Here is a 14,578-nt window from a genome sequence, read left to right on the forward strand (position 1 = left end):
GATTAACATGGAGCTTGGCTAACCTGATTATATGACTCTGTCAGAAACTGGGTTTAGGTCTGTTAGTACAGCATCATAAATTCAAATGAAGCTTCCTTGGGCCGTCTTATCCCACAACTGCTGTATTTTATTATTTGAAAACGAGGCTCCCTGTTTGCATAGAGATAAAGTTTAAGTGTATAATTTATTTTGATTTTAAAAATTAATCTTCATGTTGTTTTTCCTGTTAATAAGTGAAACCCTATGGTACCACAACCATGGATAATTCAGCCATCCACTCACTAAATGTATATTAAATGCCTGCTGTCTCAGGCTGTGTGTGTGCAAGGTACTGGGTCCTGTGGTGGAATATAAAGGCAAGGGTCCATGCCCATGCTTGTTTATATAGGAGATAGAAGGCCCTCTGTGATTCAACCCACTTTTCAGTTCTGACCTCTGTCAGTCCTCTTGCTACATGCTGCTGGGCTGGGACAGAGAATGAGAGGCACTAGACAAATGGCAGCAATCACTCAGAGGAGCAGGCGGAGGGAGGGCAGGCCTATTGCAGTCTATGTTGAAGGAAAACAAAACTGTCCTTGCAATACAGCGGACAGAGTTTAATATTAAAAGAAACTTTAAACAATTGCAAACATAGTGATTGCTTTGATGGTCTGCTTTGATACAAAGACTGTCGCTCCAGCCATACAGCACTGTACAAAAGAAGTGTTGGGTCTGGGGCATCTGGGTCAGTGTCCATGCTGGGCATGGAGCCTACTTAAAAAAGAGAGAGAGAGAGAGAGAGAGAGAGAGAGAGTGAGAGTGTTGGGTCAAACTGACTGAAGAAGATCAGAACATGAACCATAGGGGTGGTTCCAGACAAAGACAGTTTACCCAATCACATTGATTAAACTCACCAATACCTATTAAGGGAAGATTGGATGTTCATATCAGAAACCAATGAACATAATTTGTAGTTTGCTATATGTAATTACACTCAAATAAATTATAGAGTAATCTGTATATGTTCTCATTTCATAGTACAAATTAAATCATTTTAATGAGTCCCCCTCTTTTTGCCATTAAAAGTCACGTATTGAAGATGCACCAATATGAAAACTTTATGGGCAGGAACAACAGTTTGTTGCGCTCACTGCTTCATCCCCAGTACCGGGCACAGTGTCTGTGTATAGACCTTTGTCATGTTCTCTATCTGCCCAGGCATTTTGAATCACTCCTATGTTTAAGAAAGGTCTCACCTTACAAACCCTGCCTCCCCAGAGTAGAAGCCAGGAAACAAATTTCCCAGCCTTCCTTGCAGCTGAGACAGAGGCACGTGACCCAGACTCCACCAGCCAGCTGCACCCAAGGGTCTTCTGTTCAGAAGTGAGCAACACAAAGAAGAGCGCTTTGCCCCAAATCTAATTTTTCTAGCCAAGGTGACAATTGAAGCATCAGGCTTTCTCCTCCAGAAAGCTTTCCCTGAACATCCCCACCCCTTTCCAGGTCTACTTTGTCATTGTATCATAATTATTAGCATCTTTTATTAGGTTTAAATCTGTTGTAACAGTTAAGGTCATACTAACTGTTCTGAGAAACAAATGAAAAATATGCCGTGACTCAAACACCAAAGGAATTTCCCTTTTCTAATCACACGAAGTCGAAGCAGGGTGCCTGAGATGGGCAGCCAGCCCTGCTGCCAGAGATAATTCAGGGACTCGGGCATCGTCCATCTTACGGCCTCACCATCTGTACCACATGGCTTCCAAGGGTGCCTGGCCATTTGCACCAGGCCAGAAGGCAAAGGGCATGGAGAGTCGCACGCGGGTGGTTTTGGGAGCCAGGCCCTGAAGCGATGCTTGTCACTTCTGCTCACCTTCTGCTCAGGACTCAGCTGCATGGCCACACCTAAGTGGCAAACACGGTTCAGCTTCCTGTAGCTACTTCCAGGAGAGAGAAAATCATGATAAAGTGCCATATCTTAACTTTTTGTCTTCTCACTTACTCCCTTCTTCCTCAACCAGGAGAAAAGGTTTACAGTAAGAAGGCTGATCACAGAGGGGCACCTGGGTGGCTCAGTCGGTTAAGCATCTGACTTCAGCTCAGGTCATGATCTCACAGTTCATGAGTTCAAGCCCCACATCGGGCTCTGTGCTGACAGCCCAGAGCCTGGAGCTTGCTTCAGATTCAGTGTCTCCCTCTCTCTCTGCCCCTTCCCTGCTCACACTCTGCATCTCTCTCTGTCTCTCAACAATAAATAAATGCTCAAAAAAATTTTTTTTTTAAAAAAGAAGGCTGATCACAGACAGAGGTGGCTTTGCTCGGGATTCCCTTTTCTTGGCTCTCTGGTGCTTTTTTGCTAAGTAATTCTGTTTGGGGGGCACAAAGTCATTGGATAGTTATTTCTGAATGATTTGCCTAAAACCGCTTTTATCTCCAGGCTCCCCAGGTGTCAATTTGAAAGAGAAAGCACTTAGCCTGCAGTCTGGGCACCGCGTGTGTTCTGACATGCTGGCACGTGGAAGGCTTAGGGGGTTCCAAATCATTGCTTATTGGCCACCCAGAGACTAATGAAGGAAATATCTTTTTATTTCCCCTGCCTCTCCTGGACGTAGGTGCCCTGTCAGCAGCCAGGGAGAGCTGGGAGTATGACTCCGGTGCCAGGGACCTCCAGAGCCCGGACTTGCAGAGTCAGTGGGCCCTGCAGAAGCTTCTCGAGTGTGGCGGACGCTCTTTGCATCAGCAGGCTGCTGCCCTCCACAAACTGCTCACACAGTCACGGCATTTTGGCAGCTCTGTAGGAGGAAGCTATCTGGAGCTGGCCAACACAGTGAGTACTTTCTGGTTCATAAAACACATCTTTAGGCCTGTATGTATTCCAATACAGGTATTTTAATTTTGAGCTCCGGTATTATCTTTCTTATGAAGCTAAACAACCATATACCGTTTACAGCATTGCCAATGATGTTAAGTGCTCCACAAACACTTGTGATCAGTGACTTCACTCTTGTCAAAGGCTTTTCAATGAAGTCTGTAACTTGTATGGATTTAATTACTAGAGTATTGACAACAGCTTTTCCATGACCAGAGTGCAAATTGATAGGATGTAATCCTTTCTGCTCCCTAATTTGGATGTTAATCCTTTAAAATGCAAAGAGGGAAATATTTCATTGAAAGTTTGATTATTGTTTCTGCTTGTACTTTAAAAACATTTTCTGTTGGGGCACCTGGGTGGCTCAGTGAGTTCAGCGTCTGACTTCGGAACATCTTCCATGTGATGTTAGAGCAGGGGAATACAGGTGGGTGGCTGATGGTCTGGGCTGTTTTGGGTGACAGGCAGACGGCTTATAAATTAAGATTACTAACCAACCACTGTGAGAATGGTCTGCAAACCTACATTGCTTTTTGAAATTGAAGTTTGAATGGTAGAATAGACATCTTGACAACTTCACTTATGTATACTTATAGTCTGCTTTGATGTAGACAACTGATTTTCAAACTTTTTGTGTTTGAGATACTTTTCTGATTCCGACACTTTTGGTGACATGTTCAAAGGAGCTAACAATTCTAAATATTCCAACAATAATTAAAATACACTTCTTAGGGGCACCTGGGTGGCGCAGTCGGTTAAGGGTCCGACTTCAGCCAGGTCACGATCTCGCGGTCCGTGAGTTCGAGCCCCGCGTCAGGCTCTGGGCTGATGGCTCGGAGCCTGGAGCCTGTTTCCGATTCTGTGTCTCCCTCTCTCTCTGCCCCTCCCCCGTTCATGCTCTGTCTCTCTCTGTTCCAAAAATAAATAAACGTTGAAAAAAAAAATTAAAAAAAAAAAATAAAAATAAAAAAAATAAAATACAGTTCTTAGATCCCAATTAAAAGGGCATTGTATAAAATACCTGATCAGTACTCCTCAAAACTGTCAAGGATATCAGAGGCAAGGAAAGTCTCAGAAAAAGAAACTCTCACAGCTCAGAGGAGCCTGAGAAGATATGGCAATTAAATGTAATATGGCACCCTGATGGGACATTAGGTAAAACACTAATGAACCTGTATAAATTATGGATTTTAGTTAATAATAATGTGTCCATATTTGTTCATTAATTGTGACATCTATACCATAATAATGTAAGGTGTTAATAATGGCAGAAACAGGGTATGAGGTATATGAGAACTATCTTTGCAACTTTTCTGTAAACCTATAACATACAGAAGTGTTCATTTTACTAAAATTCATGAAGTATACCCTTACAGTTTGTACACTTCTCATATACATGTTTTATGTGTATAAAAGCTTGTGACAGGGGCGCCTGGGTGGCTCAATTGAGCCTCCGACTCTTGATTTCCGCACAGGTCATCTTCTCGAGGTTCATGAGTTCGAGCCCCACATTGGGCTCTGTGCTGAGGGTGAAGAGTCTGCTTGGGATTCTCTCTTTCCATCTCTGCCCCTCCCTGCCATTCTCCCTCCCTCTCTCTCTCTCTCTCTCTCTCTCTCTCTCAAAATAAATAAACTTAAAATTTTTTTTCAATAAAAAGCTTATGACAAACATAATAAAAATGGTGACTGTTCACTGGACTACAATGAATAAGTAAAAAAAAGAAGGGGAGAGAGAAACAGAGAAAGAAAGAAAGAAAGAAAGAAAGAAAGAAAGAAAGAAAGAAACTGTAACTCCACAAACAAAGAGGTACATGCTCCCTTAAGGCAATTCCTTGGTGAGAATAGGACCATAATGCAAATGCAGGCACTGAAGTTCTGTGACTTCATTATCACAATGTGATTACATTATTTATTTTCTCACTGAATTGCAAATTTCAAAATACCGTTTAAACTTGCAGACCTTTGGTAATATCCCTGGACCCTGTGGTAGGGTGCATTTTTGAGCCTTGATTCTTCACCCTTTCCTATATCTTCACCATTTGTTGTGTGACTTTGGGGTCTTTCTGACAAACGTGAGATATAATAAATGATTGTGGTTTTAACCATTATTTTTAGGGTGGTTTGCTTCACAGCAATAGTGGACTTGGGGTCTGTTCACAGGGAACCATGGATCCCATTTTGAGGATCACCTCGTAGAGGTGGCCAGAGAAAGCAAATAGCTTTTCTAAACTGCACACCTGGGTGATCCCTTCTCTTATGCACTCACATTACACATAATTTATGTTCCTTCTAAAACAAATCCTGAACTAATAAGATTAAGTTTTATTTCTTTAATAGCTACTAAGAGCAAAAGACATTTTATCAAGCATCCAAAAAGCACACAGTAATTCACACGGGGGAAGTCTGACATAAAAATTATTAACTAGTAGCAGATTACCTACTAAGGAGTAAAGAAAATTCTAATGAACACACGAGTAGCACGTGTAAACAGTACCCACTCCCTCTAAGGCTGAGGCGTGGTGCTCAAGGAAGAAACAAATTTAGAAGAGGGCCCTCTCTTCACCTGTCTCCATTGAAAGGGAGTGGCTGGGGACCACTGGATGGCAGAGAAATTCCCTGAGATGCTACAGGAGGGGGCTAGTAAGTAGGAAACTTGCTGGAAGCTACCCATTTGGGCATCTGCCAGACTCATTGAGCATCACTAAGAAGGTGTCTCTCAAGGTGCGAGAGGAATTCATTGGGAAGCTGCCTGCTGCAGTGGTGGCAAAACCCACTGGGAAGTCCCCCAAATGGTGCCATCAAACTTATTAGGGGTGAGCACCACTGGATGTCCGTGCACTTCTGGCCTCCATCCACTCCAAGAGCAAGCAGGGGAGAAGAGTACCACAAAACCAGGATGAAAATTCCCTTCTTCCTCCAGTGTCCCTCCAGTGCTCCTTATGGAAGAAATGTTTATGGGGTCAGGTTCAGCATCACAAAGCAAGGCAAGGAAAGATGGATTTGGAGATGAGAGGAAATAAGTAACTGGAACAGGCATTTTTAGTGTTGAAAAGCTTCTGGGAGCTTGCTCTACAAACTTTTACCATTCTAAGCATCCCTTCCTTTTCTCCTACAACCAAATACCACCTGTCTTTGCCTTCTACCGAAGACAGTGGATGTTATGAGTTTGAGGCTCAACACACTATTCAAAATGCAAAGGCAACAAGGTGGTGATGTACATAGAAGCTTATAGCAGTTAGAGTTTCATCTGAGAAGCAGATGGCTGCACTTGACATAGAATAAGGGATTTATTACAAGGGGTAGATTTTACACGAATGTGGGAGCTGGTGGAGTGATCTGTGCAGGCTGTTGACTCTATGTCTAGGGTTGAGCCTGAAGTTACTCTAAGTCTGTCAGATCAGCACACCAGAAGGAAAGCTGGGTGTAGAGGAGGCAAAGACAAGCCAGCATGCATGAGGACAACTTGGAACCCATAAGGAGACACTGGAACCCACTTCTGTCTCTTACTATGACCAACCCCAATGCTGTGGGTGACCCTGCAGGGGAAGTTGGCGCCCATTATCATGGAGCTGCACGCATACCTGGCCCAGGACTCAGAGAAGCAGGAAGAGAAGACCCGGGGGACCTGGAGCTGCTACAAGCCTGATACACCAGTAAGTTAGCGGCAGATTAACAATAATGTCTAGGGCATAAAAAATATGACTTCTTCACTTCTACCTTCTGGTTTTCACACAGAATGTCTCTCGTGGCCATAAAGAATCACACAGGAAAAAAAAAAAACTCTGGGAAACATTCCAGGTTAGCTAAATTGACTTAGCACCAAGCTACCACAGGCCAGCGGCGAAACTGCCAGTACCGTGTAAACCTAATTCATATGGCTATCAGCAAAGCAAGATGAGACCCTCGGGGAGTTTAGTAAAGAAGAGAGGCAATGGGAAAGGGGTACCATCTGTTCTCTGATGGATTTTCTCTCCAAAGATTTGTATTTCAGGGAAGAGGGTATTAATCGTGATGCTTTAGGTTCTGAGTAGTGACATATTTAAGTATAGGACATAGAACAGGAGCACCTGCCTGGCTCACTTGGTAGAGCATGTGACTCTTGATCTCAGAGTCATGAGCTCAAGCCCCACGTGGGGCATGGTGCCTACTTAAAATAAAAAACATAACTGAAGTTGTATTTTCTAGCTACAATACTGATAAACCTCTCAAGAAAATATCAATTTCTTGATAGATTCTTTCAGCCACGCTACTTGTTTCAAATATTCATTATCAGCTTTATTAATTTTTACTAATAAAGACATTAACTAATTGATGTTAATGAAAAGTAATTATACTATAAAAGAAGTCATGCACAAGATATAAAGTGTTTGAATCAATACAGAAATTTAATGAAAAGTTAAAGTCATCATTTGTCTCCCCATATTCCCTCACTTAAAAGGTCTTCGGGGTGCTTGAGTGTCTCTGTCAGTTAAGTGTCCAACTTTGGCTCAGGTCATGATCTCATGGTTCATGGGTTAGGGCCCCATGTCAGGCTCTGTGATGACAGTACAGAACCTGCTTGGGATTCTCTCTCTCTCTCTTTCTCTGCCCCTCCCCAACTCGTGCTTTCTCTCTCTTTCAAAATAAATGAACAAACTTTAAAAAAATAAAAAAATAGAAGGTCTTCACCAGTTTTGTTTATGTATCCCTGAATTGCTTTTAATTTAGGGACCTTTCCATTTCTCCTTTTGTAATTTTAAGATGCTATGATCATTATGGTTCTTGCCTAATTTGGGATTACCATATTGAAACCTTTGGTCGAGAGGATGTATCCTGGCTGTGGTTAAAGCAAGCAGATTGTTCTGTGAGCACCCTCTTCTGGGCTCTGAGTGATTGCTCAGAATCAAAGAATAAGAGATTCTTCAGCACAGGGCAAGCTTATCACCCTTTAGGTTTTCAGAGAATTGGGACAGTACAAATAAAATATTGGATTTCTGAGAGGAGCTACAGAAGTGTCTAGAATATAGGGTTGATAGAAACTTATCAGAATCTTGAACCATTTACTTCCAGATGATTGAAGCTGAATTAGAGTAAATAAACAAATTAGTGGGTTATATGGAGAGGCAAATAATCCAGTTGACTTTGTGTTGTTTGTTATTTGAAAAGCCAGCTATCGCTGTTTCATGAGTTTTCCCTAATATTTCAAATGATGACATTATAAGCAGAGATGCCTCATTTTGATGCAGATGGAGTAATTCTGTGCATCCTGTTGTCCAAGGCCAGCTTCCTTTAGAATCCTTTGGACAATTTGGCTTCAAATTTGCCCGTTTTAAAGATTTAATTTCATGCTTAAAGTCTTTTTGCAAAAGTGGTTTACATTTTCCCCTGTGTTAGAAGTCTAGTGAGCTATGCATTGTGCCAGTGTCAGCTGTGATTTACATTTTTAAAGGAGAAAAAAAAAAAGACAGTTATGAGTTGTGCAAATACAATTAGTGAATTTAAAAAACGGGAGTAACGGGTCTCCTGGGTGGCTCAGTCAGTTAAGCATCTGACTGTATTCCCGCCCAGGTCGTGATCTCACAGTTCATGAGTTTGAGTTTGAGCCGAGAGTCAGGATTCTCTCCCTCCCTCTCTCTGCCACTCCCCCACTCATGCGAGTGTGTGCGTGCATGACCGCTCTCTCTCTCAAAATAAGTAAATAAACATTAAAAAAAATGGACATAACAAGTTTTGCTACTCTGTTTATCCAACAGTCCAAGCAGCTTTTTTTTTCTTTGCTGATAACATACAGGTGTTGGAAGTTGAGTTAAAATGCTGTCCATTATCATGCAAATCTTCTATATGATCATAATTATTAATATAATTCACTATTAACTGAACTTTATTTGATGCAGAGTTCAGAGTTATATTACTTTGAGGAATACTCCAAATCCACTTATTTCAGCCAATACAGAAAAATTTTCAAAATGTATGTAAATAAATAAGGAATTTATCAATAAATAAGGAAATAATAAGTAGTGGTGAGACAGATAAGAGTTGCCTTTTTGGTTTAACCACCTGACCAACGTCTCATGTTTCATGCTAACTTTTGATTTGTTTCCCTTTTCTTCACTCCAAGTATGGGATACTGAGGTTTTTTAATACTTTTCAGCTGCCACCATCCATATCCTATCTCCCTCTTGTTTGGATCAGCTGCCTTGGTGTTTTAGAATCAAGGGGTGTGAAAACTGTCAAGACGTTGTCAACATTTTGGAACAGAAAGATTACTGGTGGCCCTTTCAAAGTCCTATTAGAGCCCCTTACAAGCCATCTCATGCTACAGGAGATGGAGCTTTGTTGGGCTTACTGTTTACAAATGAAGGAGAATAGAAAATGCCACCCCAAAATATGAGTGTCAGAGTTAAGGACATGTCACCTCCAGATGTGCCACTTTGGTATTTTGATTATTTTGAGCTTTAGGCCTTGAAAAAACAGCAAGTTCAGGGAGAGACTTTCTCTGAACTCCCTTTATCTGACTAAAGAAGTTTCTCCAAAAGGAACTCAAATTGATCCCCTCCCAGAAGTTCATCAACTAGAGCAAATTGACTCCTATTACAGGAGAGAAGACTAGAATTTGACCGCACAACCAAACTTGATCACAAACTGCCATTCCTTCCATCTATTCTTCTAAGAGCCCATTCATCTTTCCTAAAAGTCGTTTACTCTCCCCCTGAGAGTCCTATATCCCCCTACCCTTTCCCTATTAAGATAGTATTTAATCCTGAATTCTAAGCCACCTCAGGGAGGTATTCATTTTTTCTGGGCATCTCCATTGTATACATGTTAATAAACTTTTGGTTCTTTTCCTCTTGTTAATTTATTTATTATAGAGGTCTCCACTAAGAACTCAGAAGGGTAGAGGGAAGGGGCACCTGGCTGATTCAGTCAATGGAGCATGTGACTCTTGATCTCTAGGTTGTGAGTTCAAGCCTCACACTGGGTGTAGAGATTACTTAAAAATAAAATCTAAAAAAAAGAAGGGTAGAGGGGAAAATTATTTTTCTTCCACTACACTATTAATTAGGATCTAGACTCTATAAATCTGGATATGAATTTGCAGAAGATTGGTAAATTATCAAATGATTTTTGTCTAGGTAAAGATGCAAATTATTTTTTTCCAAGCAGAAAATATAACCTCAAATGTCACATTTTATTTGCTCTGATAAGACATTAACCAGTTTTTTTAAGTACTCTCTATACCCAACGTGGGGCTCAAACTCATGAGCCCGAGATCAAGAGTCATATGCTGAGTCATAATGGCGACTGAGCCAGCCAGGCGTCCCCATTAACCAGTTTCGTAACTAACTTTGACGTCTTATTCCAGCCTTTTTCCCATTGTTTATATAGCTTCTCCTATCCTTTGTGTTTGTTTTTGTTTTAATTTTAATGTTCATTTATTTATTTTATTTTTTTTTTTTCAACGTTTTTTATTTATTTTTGGGACAGAGAGAGACAGAGCATGAACGGGGGAGGGGCAGAGAGAGAGGGAGACACAGAATCGGAAACAGGCTCCAGGCTCCGAGCCATCAGCCCAGAGCCCGACGCGGGGCTCGAACTCACGGACCGCGAGATCGTGACCTGGCTGAAGTCGGACGCTTAACCGACTGCGCCACCCAGGCGCCCCAATGTTCATTTATTTTTGAGAGAGGGAGAGACAGAACGAAAACGGGGGAGGGGCAGAGAGAGAGGGAGGAACAGAATCCAAAGCAGGCTCCAGGCTCTGAGCTGTCAGCACAGAGCCCGACATGGGGTTTGAATTCACAAACCATGAGTTCATGACCTGAGCCGAAGTTGGATGCTCAACCGACTGAGCATGGTGACTCCTGTCCTTTGAATCAGCATTACCATCCTGCTAGGTTCTTCAATAAATTAAATAAATCTTAGAAAAATATAGAATGTTCATTCTATATTTATATGAATGTCATGGTTTTTCCTTTTATTGAAAATTATACTTTGACACTCTATTCTTTTTTTTTTTTTTTTTTAATTTATTTACTGCTGGATAGGATAGGATAGGGTAGGAGTTAACAAATGCAGCACTTACTGGTTGCCATGTAAATTACCCCATCATTACCTTTAGATTAGGCTAGACCCAGTCAGCCTCAGACTAGCTTTTTCCTTTCTTATTTCTTATAGGACTTTGAATCATTTTCTTCAGGGGGAACCTCTTGCACTGGTGGTAGAAATTCAAACTGGTGCAGTCACTTTGGAAAACAATGTGGAGGTTCCTCAGAAAATTAAAAATAGAGTTACCCTACAACCCAGCAATAGCACTACTAGGAATTTATCCAGAGGACACAGGAGTGCTGATTTGTAAAGGCACATGTACCCCAATATTTATAGCAGCACTATCACCAATATCCAAATTATGGAAAGAGCCCAAATGTCTATCAACTGATGAATGGATAAAGAAGATGTGGTTTATACATACAATGGAATACTACTTGCCAATGAAAAAGAATGAACTCTTGCCATTTGCAACAATGTGGTTGGAACTGGAGGGTATTATGCTAAGGGAAATAAGTCGATCAGAGAAAGACTAATATCATATGATTTCACTCATATGTGGAATTTGAGAAACTTAACAGAAGACCATAGGGGAAGGGAAGGAAAAATAAGATACAAACAGAGAGGGAAGCAAACCATAAGAGACTTTTATTTTTTTTTTAACGTTTATTTATTTTTGAGACAGAGACAGAGCATGAATGGGGGAGGGTCAGAGAGAGGGAGACACAGAATCTGAAACAGGCTCCAGGCTCTTAGCTGTCAGCGCAGAGCCCAACGCGGGGCTCGAACTCACAGACCGCGAGATCATGACCTGAGCCGAAGTCGGACGCTTAACTGACTGAGCCACCCAGGCGCTCCAATAAGAGACTTTTAAATACAGAGAACAAACTGAAGGTTGATGGGGGTGGGGAAAATTGGTGGAGGGATTGAGAAGGGCACTTGTTGGGATGAGCACTGGGTGTTTTATGTAAGTGATGAATCATGGTTATCTACTCCTGAAGCCAAGACTACACTGTTTGTTGGCTGACTTCACAAGAAATAAACACACAGACACCTACACACACACACACACACACACACACACACACACACACACACACACATCCTTTTATTCTTTGTCTATTATACCTACCTCCACCCCACCACCCTCAACTCTCTTCTTGAGAAAAATCTCCCTATGTGTTTTAGGTCCTGAAGCTGGTCTTCCTGGAAGGGAATAGAAAGAAATATAGAGTCCTGTAAATCCCTTAGTCCCGAAGAAATTCTTTACATCTCCAGGAAAACTTGGAACCAGTGGTGGCGAGCTCTGCCAGGTTTTACAAACGAGTCACCTTAGCTCAATCCTTGGTCAGTATAAAAGATAATATGGATGTATACACAAACTATCATTGCAGTTCATGCTTTTCATAGCATGGAAGCATACAGAAGTTGCCACAAGAAAAAAAGGCACTAGAGTGGAAGAGTTATTTCTCTGGATATTTATTTGCCTTTTGGGAGATCTCCATAATTGTACAGAGATTATTTATTCTGGTGTATACTAATTCTTCGTAAAGACCGAGTTATTAAAAAGCCTTCAAAGTACTTTTTAATCTCTGAAGTACTCCACGGTGATAAACTTAAGATTAAGTTCTAACATGCTATTGAAATTACAATACTTGTTATAGGAAGAATTTTAAATTTGACAAAGGTCTTTATTTGTGAAAATGAAGATGCTCTCAAAGGATGCTTCACTATTATTGCTATTGTTAGCATAAAATCTACAAATACAGGAGCAGTGGTGTAAGTTATTGGTTTTCTCTGGGGAGGTTCTCTGTTCTTATTTAGCAGAATCTGAACTTATTCTTACTTTTCCCCCTCTGCTCTTAGTTTAGCTTCTGTTTCCACGTCTTTGTCACAAATGGAATGGCTAACCAAGTTATAGGGTGGCCGAGGAATCCTCTAATTTCTCCCCTCTAGTTTATTTGGATTGTGAAGAAATGATAACCTGACTCTCCCTATCAACAAATTATCACCAGTAAGATGCACAAAAGACAGGCATACCATCCTTTTGAAGATTTTACTCTTGGGAATGAACAGAGTCCCTGCATAACACATGTTCATTCTACTGGAGAACAATGACTCCCAGATATTGCAAATCCATGGACCAGTAACATTTCAAAAACTTGAGACTTGCCAACTTTGTATGTTGCCAAAAATCAAAAGCCACTCTAAACTACCATCTAATACCACCATCATTCCATAAACGAGAGGACTTTTTTGGCACAAAGGTAGGTAGGCATCTCTAAATAATACATGGAAAAGGTAAATTTAACTTCATGGAGGAATTCACAGTTGTTCTTGTTTTTGCCATTTCTCCATTTACCAGTGGGAACTTCGGCATGGATGACGTTCTCTAGCAGAGTAACTGTGGATGTGGACTTCAGCCACATATACTGTGCTTGTATGTCTGACATTGGGCAAGTCATTTAGCCTCTGCTAGTATATGTGTTCTCACAAAATAGGAATAATGATACCCTCCTCATATGGTTGTCCTGGAAATAGGACAAGGTAATGCACAGAAAGGGCTTAATACAATGTCTCATGCAAATAGGTGCTCAGTAAATATTCGTGGTTGTTATTGCTGTTTTCCCCACCTAATTATCAGAAATAAGCCTCAAGAGTTACTTACAAGTGGATAAGTTTGGGGTGGAATTTGGAAACAAAAACTTAAAACATTCTGAAGAAATGACATCTCTCAAGATTTTGAGATTTCCAGATATTGAGCACTTTTTTATGAGCCACGAGCTGTCTCAAAGATGTTAAAAATTATGCCGAGTAATCTTGTATGTAGAATTCACTTGAAAATATCAGATCATGCAAAAAGGTCCTGCATTTGTCCAAATTGTCAAAAATTGTCCAAAATTCCTGCCTTTGTCCAAACCCTCCATTTAAAAAATGGAGGTGTAGGGGCACCTGGGTGGCTCAGTCGGTTAAGCGGCCAACTTCGGCTCAGGTCATGATTTCACGGTCCGTGAGTTCGAGCCCCGCGTTGGGCTTTGTGCTGACAGCTCAGAGCCTGGAGACTGTTTCAGATTCTGTGTCTCCCTCTCTCTGACCCTCCCCCGTTCATGCTCTGTCTCTCTCTGTCTCAAAAATAAACATTAAAAAAAATTTTTTTTAATAAAAAAATGGAGGTGTAGAGGCCCAGATCAAAATATCCTTTTAATGTCACATAGAGAGAAGTAGTAAAACCTAGACTAGAGGGTGGGTTTCCTCACACCCCACCATGCCCTCCCTAGGACTAGGAGATGTCCCTCACCACTAGCAAGAGAAGGGACAGCTGCCAGTGGGTAACGAGGGACCCCTGCGTCCTCTCCTTTGGATCTTTGCTACTGGGCTCTGAGTCACTCTTCTGCTCTGCTGTGTGGTGCTGGGTTGTTGTTCTTATGTCCTCTACTCTCCTTTATAGAGCTAACATACAGCCAGAACTCCCTAGTACAGACAACCAGTTATTAAAATATTGGCATACTTCTGTATCAGGCCCCCACTGTCCTTGCTACCTGGTGCTGTCTCCCAGGACCCCGCAACCCCCCCATGATTCAGCCTGTAAGGGGTAAGGACTGCCCTGCACGGGCCCGGCACTGCTGCCACCTGGCATCTTGCAGGCATGTGTTCTAGATTCTGCTGACTGTGCCACACCAGTTGTTAAATATTTTTAGTATCTCT

At 41.5% G+C, this 14,578-nt stretch overlaps 1 protein-coding gene across 1 annotated transcript in view; it reads left to right on the forward strand.

Annotated features, from left to right (window-relative positions):
- MCC (MCC regulator of Wnt signaling pathway) overlaps nucleotides 1–14,578 on the forward strand; it is a 439,298-nt gene that overhangs the window by 114,262 nt on the left and 310,458 nt on the right. The window contains exon 3 of the mRNA XM_060635191.3: nucleotides 2,592–2,806. Coding sequence (XP_060491174.1) covers nucleotides 2,592–2,806 — 215 coding nt within the window. The remainder of the gene's footprint in view (nucleotides 1–2,591; nucleotides 2,807–14,578) is intronic.

Source organism: Panthera onca, chromosome A1 (assembly GCF_046562875.1).
Source record: "Panthera onca isolate mPanOnc1 chromosome A1, mPanOnc1 haplotype 2, whole genome shotgun sequence".
NCBI classification, from domain to species: Eukaryota; Metazoa; Chordata; class Mammalia; order Carnivora; family Felidae; genus Panthera; species Panthera onca.